Source organism: Miniopterus natalensis, chromosome 21 (assembly GCF_054644295.1).
Source record: "Miniopterus natalensis isolate mMinNat1 chromosome 21, mMinNat1.hap1, whole genome shotgun sequence".
Lineage (NCBI taxonomy): Eukaryota > Metazoa > Chordata > Mammalia > Chiroptera > Miniopteridae > Miniopterus > Miniopterus natalensis.
The window spans coordinates 19,889,323-19,907,706 of record NC_142101.1 but is presented as its reverse complement, the minus strand read 5'-3'; the positions used below and the strand labels follow the sequence as shown (position 1 = coordinate 19,907,706).

At 58.7% G+C, this 18,384-nt stretch overlaps 1 protein-coding gene across 1 annotated transcript in view; it reads right to left on the bottom strand.

The window, feature by feature from the left end:
- Positions 1–18,384, bottom strand: part of LGR6 (leucine rich repeat containing G protein-coupled receptor 6) — a 46,718-nt gene that overhangs the window by 10,354 nt on the left and 17,980 nt on the right. Inside the window, exons 4-11 of the mRNA XM_087828977.1 lie at positions 17,214–17,285; positions 9,144–9,359; positions 6,741–6,812; positions 2,508–2,576; positions 1,438–1,509; positions 1,195–1,266; positions 527–595; positions 352–423 (exon numbers count right to left, since the gene is read on the bottom strand). Of these exons, the coding sequence (XP_087685103.1) occupies positions 352–423; positions 527–595; positions 1,195–1,266; positions 1,438–1,509; positions 2,508–2,576; positions 6,741–6,812; positions 9,144–9,359; positions 17,214–17,285 (714 nt within the window). The remainder of the gene's footprint in view (positions 1–351; positions 424–526; positions 596–1,194; positions 1,267–1,437; positions 1,510–2,507; positions 2,577–6,740; positions 6,813–9,143; positions 9,360–17,213; positions 17,286–18,384) is intronic.

Below are 18,384 nucleotides of genomic sequence, written 5' to 3'. Positions count from 1 at the left end.
GGGGCCAAGGTGAAGTAGGGCTGGGGAAGCCGCCCTGGCCAGGGCCCTGCTTCCCTGCCAGGAAGCCGATGCTGGGAGGACCCTGTGGGCACGTGGCTGCTGACACAGGTCACATCAGGGCATCGTCCTCAACCAGACTCATCTGCATCCCTTGCTGAGCCCCATTTTTCCCAGCAGGGCCTGGACAGGCTGACTTGCATTGTTCCCGCGGGGCTGCCTCACCCATAGAAAGCCTGGGGGACCCAGAGAATTGGGGGGGAGGGGAATAGGAAGTGAGAGGGGTGTGGAGGCGAGGAGAGAGGCAGACTGAGGGCATGAGGCAGGGCTGCAGGGAGTGTGTGAGCCACTCACAGGACTCGGAGCCTGGGCAGCTGCTGGCACATCGCGGGCGGGAGCAGCCGGATGCCTGCACGGGTCAGGGTCCTGTGGGGGGGACAGAGAGAGGGAGTAGGTAGACAAAATAGATGGTGGAGCCCTGGGGATGGAGCACCAGTCTGCCCCCCACCCTGGCGAGAGGACCACTCACAGGGTCTCCAGGCTCGTGGTGCCTTTGAGGTCTGGGAACTCCTGGATGTCCATAGCTCCATTCAGGGACCTGGAGGCAGAGCCAACAGCTCTGAGGATGGGGCCAAAGCACGTTCACCTCAGCTCCCAGCCCTCAAGGCTCTCCCCACAGAGACTTCCCCCTGGGAAATGTCATCCTGCCCCAACACTCCACAATCAGCCCCGCTCCCAGCCCTGGTGGAGGCTGGGCTTTGCTTAGCGGGGTCCAAGCAGCCACGAAGCCCAGACAGGGCCCAGCAATCTCGACATCTGGGTGCCAGCATGCAAAACACAGGCCAGGGGCATGGGGGGTGCCTGTTTACGAGATGACAGCTTGGGGGCTCCTGAGAAAGCCCTGGGCTGCTGGGTTTGCTCAGAGCCTGAGATCCGTCTCCCCAAAACGGCCATTTCCTAGGGCTTCATCAGAGCCTCTGCAGTACATCTCTTCCCCAAACTGCTTCAGATTGGGGGCTTTTCCCTCCCCTGAGGAGGGAGGTTGTTAAGTGCACCAGGTCTGAGAAGAGACCTAAGCTGAGAGGAGGCCTGCAGCTTGGGGTTCATGCCTCTGGGGGGCTGTGCCTGGCAGGTGGGGGTGGGGGAGGTCAGGGGCAGCAAGGGCCAAGGACAGGGAGCCTTCAGGTGCCCACGTACAGCGTGTGCAGCTTTGGCAGGTACTGGAACGCCGACCTCCCCACGGACTGGATCGGGTTGTCATAAAAGTGTCTGGAAAAGACCCAGACGCTGAGTTCAGCGATTTGGAGCTTTCCGCTGGGACCACAGCAGATCTATGCTCTCTTCACCCCATGGGGCCCAGGGGAGAGCACCAGGGGCAGGCACCCTCCCATCGCCCTGCCTCCCCGGCTGGCCCACCCTCCCCGAGAAGCCAGGACTCACATGGTCTGCAGCAGAGGGTTCCCCATGAAGGCCTTCTCTGGGATGGCCCTGATGTTGTTGTTGTGGAAACCCCTGGAAGAGAGCCCGGGTCAGCCAGGACTCGAAGAAGTGTGCGTTTCCACACAGACACAGGGGATTCCTGGAGCTTTCGGACAGCGGGTGAGAAAGGCCAGAGCACCGAAGGGACACCAGGCGGGAGGCCCCAGGTTCAACCCTGCCTGTGTCTTCTCTTCATTCGGCATCACACCCGGCCATTTCCCTGACACGTATGACAGGTGTGGGGGTGGGGCCTGAGGAAGCCCTAGAGCAACTCAGCTCCCGGGAAGGGCTCCTCCATCCCTGTCACTCATGGGGCCCTGGAGGGTCCCCGAGGAGGAAGCTGGGAAACAACAGAGCTTCCGGGGGACCTGGGCTAAGGGGGGAGCCCCGGATGGACGCTGGCTTGGCCTCAAGGCCCCGGAACTAAGGAACAGAGAAGCGGGGGGTCGGGTGCTGACGGACGGAATGACACGGGGAAATGAGGACTGCGGGCATGTGTTAGCTGGGGAGCACCTCCCAAAATAAATACTGGGCCGAACAGCGCGTAACCTACACGGAGCAGGCCCATCCGCCCTCCTTGTCTCCACGGCGATTCTGGCTTCTCCGTGTCTCCCTGGCCTCCTCACTGCCTCTCCACGCCCCCGCTGTCCCCACCATGCCCTCCCGATCAATGGAAGTTCACCCTTCTTTTAATTCCCGGCTCAAAGGGAAAGTCAGACCTCGCGACTCACGGGAGAGGGAGGGTCTCCAGAAGTCCCCTCAGCCCCATCCCCCCAGCTGGCCCGGCCTTCACACCTGCCAACTCCCTGACAGGCGGAGGGGTGGCCTGAAGGGGCCGCTACAGCCTAGGGGGTGTCTGAGTAAAGGTGCTGCCTGCAGTTCAGGGCTCTGCTCATAAACCTCAGGTCCCCGTAGGCTGGTCACGCTCGTCCCTGCTGGGCCACCTCTGTGCCCGCTCAGCTTCCCATCTGTTCTCCTGTCTGAAACGTCCCTGCCCTCGGAGGACAGGACACGGAGGCAGAGGCACTCACAGCTCCTGCAGCCGGCCCAGGGTCCGGATGGCCAGGGGGAACTCCTGCAGGTCATTGTGGTTCAGGTCCCTGGAAGGGAAGCGGAGGCGTCCTCAGGGGTGGCCAGGGGGCAGGCCAGGACTGAGCCACAGGAGCTTGGCTCCGGGGAGGTGGGGCCGGAGAGACGCTGGGACCAGCTGTCGATGCCGGGAGACGCGGAGACCATAGGCTAGGAGAGCTGAGGGTGAGCACAGGGACGGACGCTTCTCGGTCTCAGATTATGGAAAGGACACACCGTCTCCTGTCACTGTCACTGTCTCTGACAGAAGGGTCCCCATGGCCGTGGCTCAGCCCACACAGGAGCTCTCTGCTGCAGCCCAAGCACAGCCAGATGTCCCGTAAGGAGGATTTGGGCATCTTTACTCAGAACCAACATCGAATTATTATCTTAAGTGTGAGGACTTGCACTGGCTGGGCCTCGGGGCTTCTGCTCACGGCCCCTCGTGCCCAGGACACTGCAGGCTCTCGCAGGGCTTATCCCTCCCTGATGGCTCCATCTGAAACAGCAAAGCCTGTCATCTCTGCCCCCCACCCTGTGTCGTCCATCCCAAGTGGCCACAATCTGATTATGTGAAATCGACACACGGAACACCTTCGGCTTACACAATCTGTCAGTCATATCTCAACAAATCCGGGATGGAAATATCCAGTTTTGGGCCACTTCTCCTACCACGAGATGACCTGGACCTCCCTGCGCTGGCCTTGTGACTGGCCCATAGAACAAGGCGTGAGTGACACGGTGGGACCTGGTCCTAAATCACAAGTGGTCCTGCAGCCTCCACCTCTTCTGGGAGTGGTCCCCCCGCCATGGGAGGAAGTCAGCCAGCCTCCTGACGATGGAGCCACATGGGGAGAGGGGCCCAGCCAACCAGGCACAAAGGCCGGGATATGGAGGGAGCCCCACAGGCCCCTCCGGCCCTCGCAGAGCCCCCACTGACTGCAGCTTCAGAACACGCTCACTCATGGGAACCTGACCAGCCCATGGAGTCAAGGGCGATTATAAACTGGTGTAAACCACTAAGTTTGGGGGTGACCTGCTATGACGTCACAGATTGCGAGGTCCCCCGCTTCCTTTCTCCCTGTGGTTCATAGTCACATCTGATATGTGTTTGTCTATTTTCTTTCCACCCAACGGGAATGAAAGTTCCTTGAAATTAGGGACTTTGTCTGTTTCATATTTTAGGGACCAAAACAGCCCCAGCACAGAGCTGAGCTCAGCAAATACTCGTTAAAAGAATAAATGAAGAAGTCTAGATAGTGATTAATGAGAAACATTAATGGACTCTTAAGGAACAGAGGATATTTTGGGGAACATCCTTAAGATTTTGAGGTTGATGTTAAAAAAAAAAAGCACAAGACCATTCTGAGGGGCACTGTCAGGCTCGCCCCGGGCCACAGGGGCCACGGAAGTGTCCCCAGGACTCTGCCGTGCCGACCCTCGCACGGTTCATCAGACCCTGTCCCGGCGGCCACGCCGAGTGGTTCCAGACTTCCTTGGCAGTTTCTGGTCAGGAATGTTGCCAGGAACGGCACAGCAGACAGTGGGAAAAGGCACATGGCAAAAGGCATGTGAATGAAAAGGCTATTTTTGTAGAAAAACGTGGGAAAATAAACTGCAAAAGTAAAAAAAAAAAAAAAAAAAAGAATTCGTCAAACTACATGCCAGACAGCCTGAAGTTTCCTGTTTGGGCATCTACATACACAGAACAGCAGGGGCCACGGCTAAGGACCTGCTCCGTCTGGTGCTGTCTAGGTGGGGTCTCTGCGCTGACTGTCCCGGGAGGAGCCTTTGCCACTGTCCCCGCCCCTGAGGAGTTCAATTCCACGGAGCTCACCCCTCAGACACCCCCGATTCACTGTGAGCTCTGAGCCACGCCATCCCCCAGAGAACAGTAACAGAGGGGACGGCACCGTGAGTCCGTGTCCTGAGCTCTCCCATCCTGCAGACTGGGCCTCCGTCTTGAATCTGACTGTGCCCATTTGGGGCAGGTGACTTGGTGAGCCAGGAACCCACGAAAACGTTAGGATTGACAGTCTTGTTTTACCTTCTGAGCAACCTACACAAAAGGCCACCCACGAATCCATGCAGCAATTAGTGAAATTATCATCGGTTCCCACTGAGACACAAAGACACGCCTTCCTTTCAGCCTCCCTCCACCTACACTCTCCTCCTCACCAGGAAACTCGGAAAACACCTGCAGCCAGAGCGGCTGGTTTGAATGGAAGCAGTTGGCAGGGGCGCCTGTGGGAGTGGGGAGTGGAGGGATTCAGAGTGGAAGGTTTGGCCCCATTCCCAGCAGGGGAGGAAAGGGCATCGTGGACAAGAAGGGTGACCTTGGGCCGATGGGACAGGGAACGCCGTGCTAGAGCTACTAATAACCCATCATGTGCACAGAATGCGAGAAAAACTCATCGGGCAGCTCCATTTTCCGCCTGTTAGCAGTCATTAGTGGTTCTGCAGGGAAAGCCAGAAAAAAATCGTTTTATATGGAACAATAAATTCCTCCATGAGCCACAAAACCCCACAAATCTGCAGCTAATAAGCCCACAAATGTAAGAAGATTAAGGGCTGGCGAGGCAGGATCTCCTCGACCCCTCCAGGGCCGGCCTCAGGAGGCAACGTGGTCTGACCGCTGATGCTGGGCCAAGGGGAGAGACCCAGCTCTCATCCTCGGCAAGCCACCCGCTCGCTGCCTCGGTTTCCCCTCTTGCAACACGAGGGCACCTAACTCCTGCCTTGACCAGCCAACACTGGCAGAGGTGGTGGTGGAACCCAGGCCGCCTGGCCCCAGAGCAGACCTCCTCACAGGCCACACCGCCCTGGGTGTGTTTTCGGCAGGTGTCTCTGCCGTGTGTGGGGGGTGTGTGTGTGTATGTGTGTCCGTGTGGGGGGCGAAGAGGGCAGAAGGCTTGAGCTACAAGCCGCGCGCACTGCGTGTGCGCACGACCACGCGTGTGCCTGCCGGTACAGGGCCCCTCCTCCGCAGGTGGCAGGGCTGGGTGTCACTCCCCTCCCCAGAGGAGCCAAACCACAGCTGGGGTGGGCGGGGGTTTGATCTTCCCTCGGCTGCGAGATGAGAGAGGTGTAAGCGCCAGAGATTCAAGGCCCGAGGGAGAAACACCCTGCCAGTAAGCAGCTCACATGAAAAGCTCAGCAGCAACAGCCGAGGCTGCGGAGCACGCCAATCACACAACAATTAAAAGGTCTGACTCCCCTTCATTCTCCCGCCCCTCCCGCCACATCTGGCTGCCCCTGCGGCTCCAGGCAAATGCTCCGGGCACAGAGCATAAAGAACACACTTTCCCCTTTCTAATCGGGCATCAAAAGTTGGAAGCAGAAGTGATTCCTGGAGGTGGGAAGGGAGGGGTGTTGCTGAGACGGCCGGGCAAGGAGGGGCTGGGAGAGAGGAGGGGTGCGGGGCAAGGTCCCCACACAGCTCTCATGGGGGCCACACCGCAAGCAGTAAGACCAGCGCTGTCCCTATAACCTGGCGGATTAGAAAGCAGGCTCACAAGGGCGCAGGACGTGACCGAGGTCACAGGGCGGGACAGCTGCCTTCCCACCCCCGCTGTCCGATGCTCTGCCCGGGCCCAAGCTGCCTCCACAGTGTTGACCACTCGGGGATTTGGGGGGGACTCTTCTCATCCCTTATCTTGGCTTGCCCGATTGTAAAGTGGGCTCAGGCTTTGGGTGGCGGCCCTGAGCCCCACACATCAAAGGCAGGGTGGGCGCTGGGCGGCGGGCTGCTCTGTACTGAAGCCAGCGCCAGCCATGCCAAGCGCCCTACGCAGCACGCCGGTGGTTAATTGAGAAAGAAGCAGGCAGTGTGCCCTAAAGTGAGGAAATCGCAGCTCGTCGGCTTTTTAGTGGAGCCAACCCCCACCCAGCACACGCGCCCCCACCAGCTTCCCGGCAGAGTGCGGAGCCCGCACCCCCGGGGTGGGCGGGGAAGCTGGATGCCCTCCTGGTCTGACTCCACCCACAGCCCGGTGTCTCCAGGAGATGGCCGCGGGCGGGATGTGGGGTCCCCGCACCCCTGGCACAGGGCAGGACCGCACAGTTCACACTCAACTCAAGTGGGGGGCAGGCAGGCAGCAGATGCCAGCATCCCAGTCCTACTGGCCTCCCCTCTGCCAGCATCCCAGCCCCTCCGCCCCCGACAGGACAGAGCTCAACCACAACCCAGCACTCACAGCGTCTCCAGACTGTGCAGCCCCTCGAAGCTGTGGGTCCCCAGTCGCTGGATTCGGTTGTTATGAAGATGCCTGTGTGGGAGGAAGGGACAGGTCAGGCCGGGTACCCATAGCATCGAGCCCTGGGGTGGGGGAGGGGGGCAGATGGTGGCTCAAGGAGAAAGAGGGAGGCCAAAGCGTGGACAGAATGACCCCAGTGGTCCAGCCCTTTGACTCCAGGGGCAAAACGATTGGCCAAACCTGACTTCAGAAGTCAGCCTCCACGGCGGGCTGCCCTGTATTGACGTCTGATGAAAGGAAAACAGGAGAGGAGCATCCTGGCCCCGGCTGATGCGGGCTCCCTCTAAGTTCTCAGAGATGCCCGATTGGCAGGGGCCAAGGGGCCTCTGGTCTGAGACTTCCTCTACGGTCCTGCTCCCCAGGACCCAGCCTGCCTGACTCAGTGGCCCAGAGACGCACTTATGGGAACCAACAGCAGACAACATATAATTAAGGGCTAAGCGTTCTGTTACAGCCAGGACGCTGCAGGCGAGCTCAGCGGCGGGGGACTGGTAAGCCCAGAGCAGTCACGGAGGGCTCTGCGGAGGCGGTGACCCAGAGCAGGGCCTTGAAAGGTAAGAGATCTGGGCAACCAGAGGAAAGGACATTCCAGGCAGAGGTGTCAGAAGACAGAAAAGGGCAGGATGCTGAGGGGCGTGGCCAGGGCAGACAGGCTGGGAGGGGCAGGAGATCCATTTGGGACAGAATTCTGAGAAAAAACAGCTCATTGAAAATAGCGACAGAATGTTCTCCCAAATTTTAATGAAACGAGTGAAATAGCAGAAACCCCAGACTTACAAGTAGCAACAAAGCAAGGACAGACGTAACCTAATGTAAACAAACCACAGCAAGGAACTGACCGGGCACGAGAACAAAATCCTGCGGATTCTCCCTAAAACCCCCAAATCTGAAGAGAAGCAGCCCTGTGGACGTCCCTCCCCTCTGCTCTGCTGCCAACACACAGGCTCCAGGCTACTGAATCGAGGAAATGGCTTGAAGCGCGAGGGGTAGAGCACCTGGGTGGAAGGCGTGGCTGGGACATTTCACACAACCTGAACCTGGGGGCCTGCAGAGCCAGCACACTGCAGCTGGGACGGGGGAACCTGTGGGCCAACGGTGACCTGGCTGGGACAAGTGGACAGCTACCCGAGAGTAAGCCCGAAAAGGGAATCGCAAGGCCCGGCCAGTGTGGCTCAGCGGTTGAGCATCGACCTATGAACCAGGAGGTCACAGTTCGATTCCTGGTCAGGGCACATGCCTGGGTTTTGGGCTCGATCCCCAGCAAGGACGTGCAGGAGGCAGCCGATCAAGGACTCTCCCTCATCGCTGATGTTCCTCTCTCTCCCACTTCCGTCCTCGCTCTGAAATCAATAAAGACATATTTTTTTAAAAAGGGGGCCAAGGTCAGGGACTAGAAGAAAATGCTACTCATGAATGAGGAACAGAAGGGAACCATCCCACAAAGCACTATTTCAAAGAGAAAATTTTAAAAATGAAGGGGAAAATGACATCAGAGACTAAGGAAGCAAACTGAGGACCAAAATGACATTATTAAAAAAACTAGTCGATAAATTTGAAACAAATCACCAAAGCTGGAATCGAGCACCTGCACTGCTGTCTGCAAGATCCAACCCCCTCCCGGGAGGGACCTGTGGCCACCTGGCGTGAGGGTGTCCGTCCAGGACCTCTAAGCTCCCCGGACATAGAATCAGACAAACAGATTGGTGCGGCTTTCCCACCAGATTCCTCAGAGCAGGGGGGCAGTGTCCTGGTGGAGCCGGGTCCTTAACGCTTGTTTCTGCAGCAATGAGGGCGGAACCTGACACAATTACACATGACCTCGGAGCCCTGAGTAATCACCCTATGAACTTCCCATCACTCACAGCAATTAGCTGGGAGCTAATTTGCCTCAACACTTCCCACCGGGAAGGCAGAGTTAACCCCTGCCAGGTATGTTATCTCCCAGGTAATTACCCTGCGGGATGGGCGGCTAATTACCAGGGATGGCTTCTCTCTGCTCCCCGGGGCCTGGAGACATAAGTTTATCTCACCCCTGTGCCAGGGCATAAGACCACATCACCTGGTCGTCAGATGTGGTGGGAACCATTTACGACATCCTTGATTTAGACGCCCATTTGCAAAGTGTGAGAAAAAAGTAGCTCAACTCCGGTTCCTGCTCAGGGCGCTCCGTCCCGAGTGCCCTTCTCTAGCTCTTAGGTCATCTGGCCTCGTGACAACCCCGTGGGGTCAGCAGGGCATGATCCCCTTGTTTTTACAAAGGGGACCCAGGGCAAAAGGCCTAGCAGCACAGACTACGAGCAAAGCCCGGTGGCCCCGAGAGAGGGGGCAGGGAGAGGCACTCACAGCACCACGAGGCTGCTGAGGTTCTGGAAGGCATAGTCGGGGACCTGGCTGATGCGGTTGAGGGCCAGGGTCATGGCCTGCAGGGCGGGGAGGTTGTTGAGGGCCTGGACAGGGACCTCGGCAAGCGCATTGTCGTCCAGCCACAGGTGGCGGAGGCAGGAGAGCCCCTCGAAGCTCCTCTCCGGGACCAGGGAGATGAGGTTGGCATCCAGGCGCCTGGAGGCGGAGAAGATGGAGAGGGTCAGTCCCAAGACGCAGACCAAGGCCTGGGGTGGGGCAGCAGGGCCGCAGCAGGCTCCAAGGTGCCCTGGGACTAACGCTGAGACCTGGCCACACAGACCCGGTGCCCACTCTGCACGCTCCCAGATTCCACCTCCATTCAGGCCGCAGTTCCCGATCCTTCACGCCACGTGCTCCTACTTATGGCACCGACTCCTCTCAGATCCAAGGTGAGCCCACATCCCACACATGGATAACCAGTGTTTCCCCCCACACAGGCCTCCACAGCTGGAGAAGCCTCAGAATCCAGCACCCGGGACTAAAAGATCTTTCTGAGCCGCTCCCGTCCGCAGGTGGGATAGCAGCCCAGACGGACCCTGGTTTGGCAGGAAGAAGAGAGCAATTACACCAATTAAGCCCTGGAATAAAGTCAACAACCCAGCAGCCCTCCGCTCTCCACAAGGGCTGCTCTGAGTGGTTTCTGATGATTGCTCTTACCTGCGCTAACACGGCCCGCAGGCCAGCCGGGGCTTGCCTAGGCTCCCGGAACCAGCTTAACCTCTCCAGGGCCAAACTGCTCCCCACCCAGGGCTGAGGCTGAGGCATGGGGGGGTGGGAGGTGGCCGGGTCTTTCTGAGTCCCCAGGGGCAGGTGGGCTGAAGGTCTGGCCATAGACACCCAGAGAGCCGGGGAGATGGGTCCATTTGGCTAACGTGAGATGAGGACCTGAGGGGGCAAGAGCAGCAGGAGAGATGTAGGTCCAACAGCAAGAGGCTGCTCCCTGACAGTGACCCAGAGAACAGGCGTGTGAACCCAGAATCTGGGTCCATCAGAACTCAAAGGAGCCTGCAGCCTCACTCACAAATAGCTCCCCAGAAATGCTCAGAGTGAATGGCAGGGCTGGGGCACAAACTCGGGCTTTTCTCTATGTCCTTCTGCCAGCCCAGCTCCTCTGCAGGGTGGTAAGACAGAGACACCCTCAGAAAGCACATTTCTGCTTGGAAACCAGGGCCCTCCAGCCACAAACACCGGAGGGGTCTATCTCATGGGCCTTTTCTGGAGCGTGTCACTGTATCCTACATCCTAACAGATCTTAGTCAAATACAAGATGGACAGATTCGGGGGTCCTAGTGGAACTCCAGCTGCCCATGGACGTCACCAGGTGTTCATTTAAAAGGGATCACACATGGGAAGCTCCAAACTCAGTGTCTCGCACCTCATATCTGCACCCTGAACAAGGGCTAACTTTGAATCTGAAGGCCGGTGTCCCTGGGGGGACCCAGGGGAGCAGTCAGGAGAGGAGGGCAGGGGACCTCCTGTTTTATTCCACCCAGGTCAGGTGAGACGAGTCCTCTCCTCAGCTCTGAGCCCCAGGATGTGAGAGGATAGGCAATTACAGGACAGGGTGCCCAGGAGCAGAGACTCCAGGAAGATGGGTGGGCCTGAAGCAGGCCTCACAGGAATACGGCTTCTCCTCCCACTAGAGTGCGTGGGGTGTTCAGCAACCCCCCCGCCTCGCATGTGGTCCCTCATCCTGGGAACAACCCCCAGCCAGCCCTGGCCTCTGAATGTCCTTCCCTTTCAGCCTATCAGGTTTTTGCAGAGTGTGAAAGGAGGCCAGGGTGCAGGTTCAGATGTTGGAAGTTCAGGGAAGAGCCCTGCCCAGCTTCCATCCAGGGACCCCTCGCCTCTTTCCATGGCTCAGCCCTGACCCAGCTCCCTCCCCAGCCTGGCTGCCTCCCTCCCCAGGAAGCTGCTCTGCACCAGGCCCTCTGAGCGGGACCGAGGACCAGCTTTGCAATTTGCAGGGCCCGACACGAAATGAGAAAGGAAACTTTGCCCATGAATGATTAAGGACTTCTCGGTGACAACAGCAGAGCCCTAGACCTTGGGAGCTCGAGGTCCCATGTCATGGGCCCACCAGCCAGCTCTGCTCTCAGCTCAGAAATCCTCAGAGCTGCGGGCCAGGCCTTCCTCCTCGCGTCCCAACTATGCTGTGAGAGTAAGAAGAGGGTGAGGTAGGTGCCTGAGGACAAGGCCTGTTCATTTGGTGCCCGGTTAACGACCGGATGCCCTGGCTGAACCCCAGGCTGGCTCTTCACCTCGAAACCCCACCCCCACCCCACACATGCAGGCACACAGCTGAGTCTCATTGGGAAGGAAAGGGGTGGGACGCTCGCTTGGGCCCTGGCAGGGTGGAGAGCAGGCAGGTAAAGCGGGGAGATGCTGAAAATGAAAAGAAAGAAGGAGCCATGTGGAAATGGTTATTCTGCAGGACTATTCCAGGTGGGAGCTGTTGATGGCCTGGGGGGACCAACAGCCCTGACCAACCTGCCAGGGAGCAGGAGCAGGTTGGCACCTGCACAGCCCAAAGAGGTGCCCGGCCTCCCACAGGCAGTGGGCCCAGTCTCCCCACCAGGTCCCTCCACCTGGCTCAGGTGCCTTCGCACACACAAACTCCCCACGCTGCCCTCGTGGGGGGCCCTCTGTGGCTCCGCGAGGGCCCCATCGGGCCTCTGCTGCCCTCTGCACACCTGGAGCCCAGCGCCACGCCCTCTCAGGGTCCAAAAACGAAAACTCTAGGAGCTGGAACCTGAGCTCTCCTGGGCAGGGGTCCCGTGGTGCCAGAGAGATGGGGGCAGAGGCAGTTGGCTGACGGAGACCCCAAGCTTCCCTGCAGGGGGTGAGGTGGGGTGAGGGATGCAGTGTGTTCTCAGTGCTGGGTGGGGGGGCAGCTGAGAGCCACAGCAACACCCCTCCCTTCCAGGGGTCAGTTCTGATTTATGCCACCTAATAAGATCCTTCCCCTCACTGTCAGCCTTTCAATAGATCAAAGGTGGGGTATTAAAGTGAAGGCAATTCCAACAGGCTCTCCAGGCTACGCTACAGCTACGGCTGAGCCGCCCTCCCCTCCACCTGCCAGGCATTGATGGATGAGCCAGGGCCCTTCCCCTCAGCACATCAAAGGGTGATACCTGAGCTCCCTTCCCGGCCCTTCCTTGTGGTTTAATCGGCAGCAGTATATAAAAATAATTGCCCGCCCTCCAGGAGGAAGGCACAGAGGAGGCTCTGTGTGGAGCCTTTATGAGTGTCCCCTGAAGACACAGGCCTACGCATCTGGGCAGAGGGCCAGCTTTGTGGGTGACAGTCCCGGAATCCTGGGGCGGGGACCACAGAAAGTCATCTCGTCCACTCCCCGGCCTCCAGCCATAGGATTCCTAACATGGAGCTTGTTTCTGGGGTCCTTCCTGGGCTGTCTGAGATGCATCTGGGAGCTGGGCTCTGGGGTTCCTTGGGGCCTGGACGCCTGCCCTTGGCCAAGGGCAGCTGTGGTCGGTGGAGGAAGGCAGCCGGGGGTTTCCCACTTTGCCTCTCCAGAGAGGGGCAGTGATGTCAGAGGGTTAGGAAACACAAGCAGCCTCCAGCGTTTCAAAGATCCTGAGGAGCCACCCCAGCAGCTTCTGTAGTAAGAGGGACCCGGGTCGACCAAGCCACATGCTGACACTTTCCAAGGTAGCATCGGGGGAGGGGGGAAGAAAGGAGGGAAAGTCCGCGTCACTTCTGGCTTCCCTGGTGCAGGGTTCCAGCCCTTCCCACAATCCATTTCTTCCTTTCTCATTTTCAGGGTCACGTAGGCCCCTGTGGACCAGAATGAGAACTGGGGAAGGTAGGGCTGTGTGGTCTGAATCCTGTCGTCCCAGCCACCCAGCCACCATCCACCATCCACCATCCATCCATCCATCCATCCATCCATCCATCTATCTGCCCATCCATCTGCCCATCCATCTGCCCATCCATCCATCCATCCATCCATCCATCCATCCATCCATCCATCCATCCATCCATCCATCCTTCCATCCATCCATCCATCCTTCCATCTGCCCATCCATCCATCCATCCATCCATCCATCCATCCATCCATCCATCCATCCATCCATCCACTTACCCAGACTAGAGACACCTCCCCCAACCCGTTATGATCTTGTCTTTGTCTTGCTGAGTCACCTGGGCTTCTGGTCAACTCCAAACCCTTCAGCTTCGGTTTCAAGATTCCTCCCCTGGATCGACTCCCTCACCAGCCCCACTTCTCGGAAGGTCCCCCACGCTCCAGTTCACCTGGGAATTACGCCTCGCTTGCCCCCTCCTTGTCCCAGAGCTCCTGGTTTTCATCTCTGCACTCTATGGGGTGCTTCCCCATTTGAAATACGCTTCTCCCTCCTCTTTCCAAAGCTCCACTTAAAACTCCCCTCCTTCAGGAGCCTCTTGACTGAACCCCACGTGGAGCTGGTTTCTCCTACACTCACCGTCTCCCACTCCTTAATGACGGATCCACAATACTCGCCACCCCCCGCCCCGTGCGGAAGCCTCTGATCTACGAGGGAAACCGAGGAAACACACCCCAGCTGTTTCCAGTTAAAGTGGAGGAAAACTGAAAAGATGTCTACGTGGGAGTTCACAGCAGCACAGTCACAAAGAGCAAACAGTGGAGCAACCCCATGCCCATCAGCTAAAGATGCGGAGACCAAAGGGTCCGTGCACACGGTGGAATATTACTCAGCCATGAAAAGGAGTGTGGTCCAGCACACGCATGAATACATACATGTGCTCAGTAAGAGAAGCCAGACACAAAAAACTACATATTGTGTGGTTCCATTTATATAAAATGTCCAGAGCAGAAAACCGGGAGAGACAGAACATGATCAGAGCTTGTCAGGGGCTATGGGGAGGGGAATGGCTGCTAATGATGAAAATGTCCTGGAATTACGCAGGCTTGATGGTTGCGTAAGTTTGTAAATATGCTGAAAACCACAGAACGTCCACTTTCAAAGGGTGTGTGTTCTGCCACGTGAATTGTATCTTAATTTTTAAAAATACTTAAAGCTAAAACGATGCCACCAGGGCTGCATTAGTACAATTCTGAAGGCACAATAAGCCAGGCCCGGTATAACTTGTACGGCTGTGTCCCTCGCCGAGGACATGTGTGTTGTAAGAGTGAGCGCTCGTGGGGGAGACACGGAAACGCTTGCAAGCATTGTGTCTGGGTGGCAGAGCTGCGGGTGATTCTTAGTTTCCTCTTTTTAAATTTTCTAAATTTTCTACAATGAGTCAGAACAAAAATAAACATGTTTTTTGAAAAACAAACGGCGTCAGTGTATAATTAAGTCCCAGACTCTGAGAGCTGAGAGGAGGGAGGAGGCACGGGAGCCCACGTGGGGCAGGGTGCTCGGGAGGGGAGGGTGTGGGGCGGCATGGGACCTGCCCTGCTTCTGTCACCTCCTCTGTGTCCCACCTCTCCCTGGATCTCTTTCCCGATAGGTCGCCGGGTCCTGGCAATGTGGTCCATGCTCTTTCCTGCAGGGGTCTCTCTCTTTTTTCTTTTTTAAACATGTCTTTATTGATTTCAGAGAGAGGAAGGGAGAGGGAGAGAGAGAGAGAAACATCAATGATGAGAGTCATTGATGGGCTGCCTCCTGCCTGCCTCCTACTGATGGCTGAGCCCGCAACCTGGGCATGTGCCCTGACCAGGAATCACACTGCAATCTCCTGGATCCTAGGCTGACGCTCAACCACTGAGCCACGCCGGCCAGGCATGCAGGGTTCTCATAACTGTCCCCCAATCAGCTGTGTCCCCTGGGCAGTGCCCGTATCCATGTCGGCTGCAGGCTGGACCCGTCAAGGGCCTGGATTAGGGGTGTGTGGGGGTGCCTGTGACGGGTCTGGCACAAGGCCCACACCCAGCAAAGCAGCCTGGATGGGTCACCTTCCAGAACAACTGAGCTTACAGCCACCTGGCTGCAGAGGTCACAGAGGCTCCTGAAGAGGTCACCCTCTTTCAGAGGGAAACAGCACCTGCAGGCCTGGCCTGGGCTCCAGCTCACTGGGTGACACTGGAGAGTCCTTCCCTCTCTGATGCCTGGTTTCCCTCACCTGCAGGAGGGGCAATGGGACTGGGTGACCACCTACGCCTTCCAGCTCCTAATTCTAAGATCCTGTGGCAGCCTCCACCCACGCGGCCTCGCCGGTGGCCAGAGCAGGAGCCGGTGCGCTGGCCGCCTTTTCCGGCTGCCATGTGAATTTCCACACTCCAGCCAGTGGCTGGCAGCCACCTGGGCTCCAAAGGCTCATAAACGGGTGGAAAATTACTCATGGACTCGAAAAAGATCACACTTTCCCTGCCCCTGACCAGTCTCCTCTCCCCAGGATGGCGGCGGGCCTAGGGAAGGGGAGCGGGGAAGCCGCCAACTGCAGGGGTGCGGCTCGTGGAAGGGGCTGCAGGCACACGGGCGCTGTCCCCACCCCTCCCTGGCTGTGGTCCCAGTCTTCTCTCACCTCCTCTCTGGACTCCTCTAAGGTAGCAGAGAGACCAAATTCTGAAAAGACGGCACAGCTCCTAGAAAATGCCCGGTGGGTCTGAGGGAGGTGGTCAAGCCGGTCCTCCTGTGCCCAGGCCGATGAGTTTGTGATTCTAAAGGACTTTCAGAAGTGAGAACTCTGGCCTTTCCCTCCCTGTGGTTATAGATGGCTGAGAGGTTCTGCATCCCCTGAGAGATCATGGGCATCTCACAGCCTCCAGGCTGGTCCACCACCAAACCAATCCAAACCTTACACTCCCTCCTGCGTGTGCAACTCCCACAGCCCCATCCTGGGGGTGCTCCGGACAATAACAGGTCTCTCAGGCCCCGGACCTGCAGGAGCTCTGGGGGGCTCAGCGGGCAGAGAGGCTGGGAGACCCACAAGTAGTCTGGGCTGAGGCATTCCCGGTGGGGCCGAGGCACCACACTGCTCCTGGGTGGCCCACTTGGGCCAGCTCTATCCCATACCAGCACTTACGGCGGAAACAGCCTCCCCAGGATCCCAGGGCCCAGCCCACCATGGACACACTCCTAGCATCTCCAGCAGCCAAATTACCCGTGTTCAGACCTTCATCATGTGCAGGGGGCTGCTGTGTGCCCACCCACCTCAGAGCAGCCTCTGCCCCAGACACATGTAGTAATCAACTCCCGGAACCTTGGGGAGATCCAAATACAGTAGCATATAATCATGGAGCCTGAAATAGCCACGCCAGGGAGCCATCTGCCACCTCGCGTGTCCCTGGGGACCCCTCGGCCAGGCCCCACAGCGCGGCTGGGCCTCGGGGCCCTCTCTGGCTGGCAGGCAAGTTGGATGGTGCTCACAGTATCCGCTGGAGCTCAGGGATAGCTTGGGGGACTTCTCCATGGCAGACGGGGTATCTCCAGGATGGAGGCTTGGACCAGAGCTGCCCAGACCCAGGATCTTGCTACTCCCCCCTCCCCCAGAAGCACCTTACTCGTCCCCCCATGGGGTCCCCCTTCCCCAGAGCTGCAGGCTGCCAGTCAGCACCTGCCCTGCTCAGCTCTGGCTCAGTCTTGTGTCCACGACGCCCCTACTGGGAAGGGAAGGAACTGCAGGGCTCCCCGGAGGGCGGCTGTGTCATGGGTGGCCAGCACATCCCCAAGCAGTCCCACCCCAAGCAGGGGAAATGGGTGTCTGGGCCACCCCACCCCCAACACCCTGGGGGCCAGAGCGGCCTACACAGAGGAGACAGCCCCTTCCTGACACTTCTGAGGGGCGGCGGACTCCGCCCCGCACCCCAGGCTCCGGCAGACCGCCAGACGCCCCAGGAGGCTGCCCTGGTGGCCCCACCTAGGGAGGTCCCATTCCCACAGTCCTCGGCGGGGCTTGGAGCCTCCCTTCCCCAGATACACATGTGAGGCTACACATACATACTCTGACGACAACCAAAACCCGGACAAGCCGAAGACCAGAGCGCACGCTGTCTGAACAGGGGCTCAGAGGAGGGGGAGCGGGGTGGGGCCAGTGGGGACTCACAGAGACTGCAGGCTCGGCAGCTGCCACAGTGCCTCGGTGGGGATCCCTCCCAGCTGGTTGTTCTGCAGCATCCTGTAAGGAGAGGAGGGGCTTGGAGGACCCCCAGGGCACAGAAGCTGGGGCTCCTCCCTGAACCCCACCCCAAGCTAGATCTGTTCCTCTCACCCCAGCTTTGGACACCCAGAGGGAGTCCTGGCCCAGCCCAGGCCCAGCCCAGACCCAGCCCAGGCCCAGCCCATCAAGGGCTGTCCAGGTGCCGTGGGCTGTGCTCCGGGCTGGGGCGGGGGGTCACGGAAAGGGGGGGCAGAGCTAAACAAGAGCAGGGTAGAGAAGCAAAGAGGCCCGTGGGCGCCAATGAGGCCAGAAGTCAAAACTCGTGGTTCTGTTGAAATCTGGTCAGAAAAGATGTGCCTAAAAGTAGATTTTTCTCCCCAGGCCTCAGTTTACCTGTTCGTGCAGCTGAAGGGGGGAAGGCCCTCACCCCCTGCCTGTGCCACACCTGTCCTGCCACACCAGGCTCCTCGGGACCGGAGGGGACGAGCCCTGCTTTGCACAGAGATGCCCTCCCCGCCCCCTGGAAGGTGTACAGTCAACCCGCCTTTCAGAGGCGATGCTCAGAAAAGACATGCATCTTGCCCAAGATCACTCAGGTCACAGGGCTCCTGTGTCACTGTCCTCCTGTCTCTTAAACTCCCAGCACCACAGGAACAAGAGAAAGCTGGGCTCACGGAGGGTGGGGACCAGAGGAGCTCCCTGGAGGACGGGGGAAGATGGGTCCCCCTGCCCTGAGGCCCTGAGTAAGAGCGGCTCCAAGACCACCCAGCTCATCTCTAACACACAGAAGCTCACAGGCGAGGAGCTGGCACGCGGCCCCGGCAACCGGAGTGGTCTTCCAGGACCAGACCCAGTGGGGGTCAGTGGCACGGTGGCCAGTCGCAGTCTGGTTGTCCTGGGTTGCAGCCTCTGACCGACTCAAATGAGCCAAGGGGGGCTGTTTGCAGAAATGGGGCAGAGGCCCTCGGGGGCTTTGATTCACGGCCTGACGCAGGCAAAGAAAGAAGAGGCTCGTTGCTAAGCCGGAGTCTTAGGGACGGACGGGAGCCTCACATCTGAAAGCCCCGCACACAGCCCCGCGCTAATCCGGCTGCAGGTCTGAGCCTGCACTGGGCAC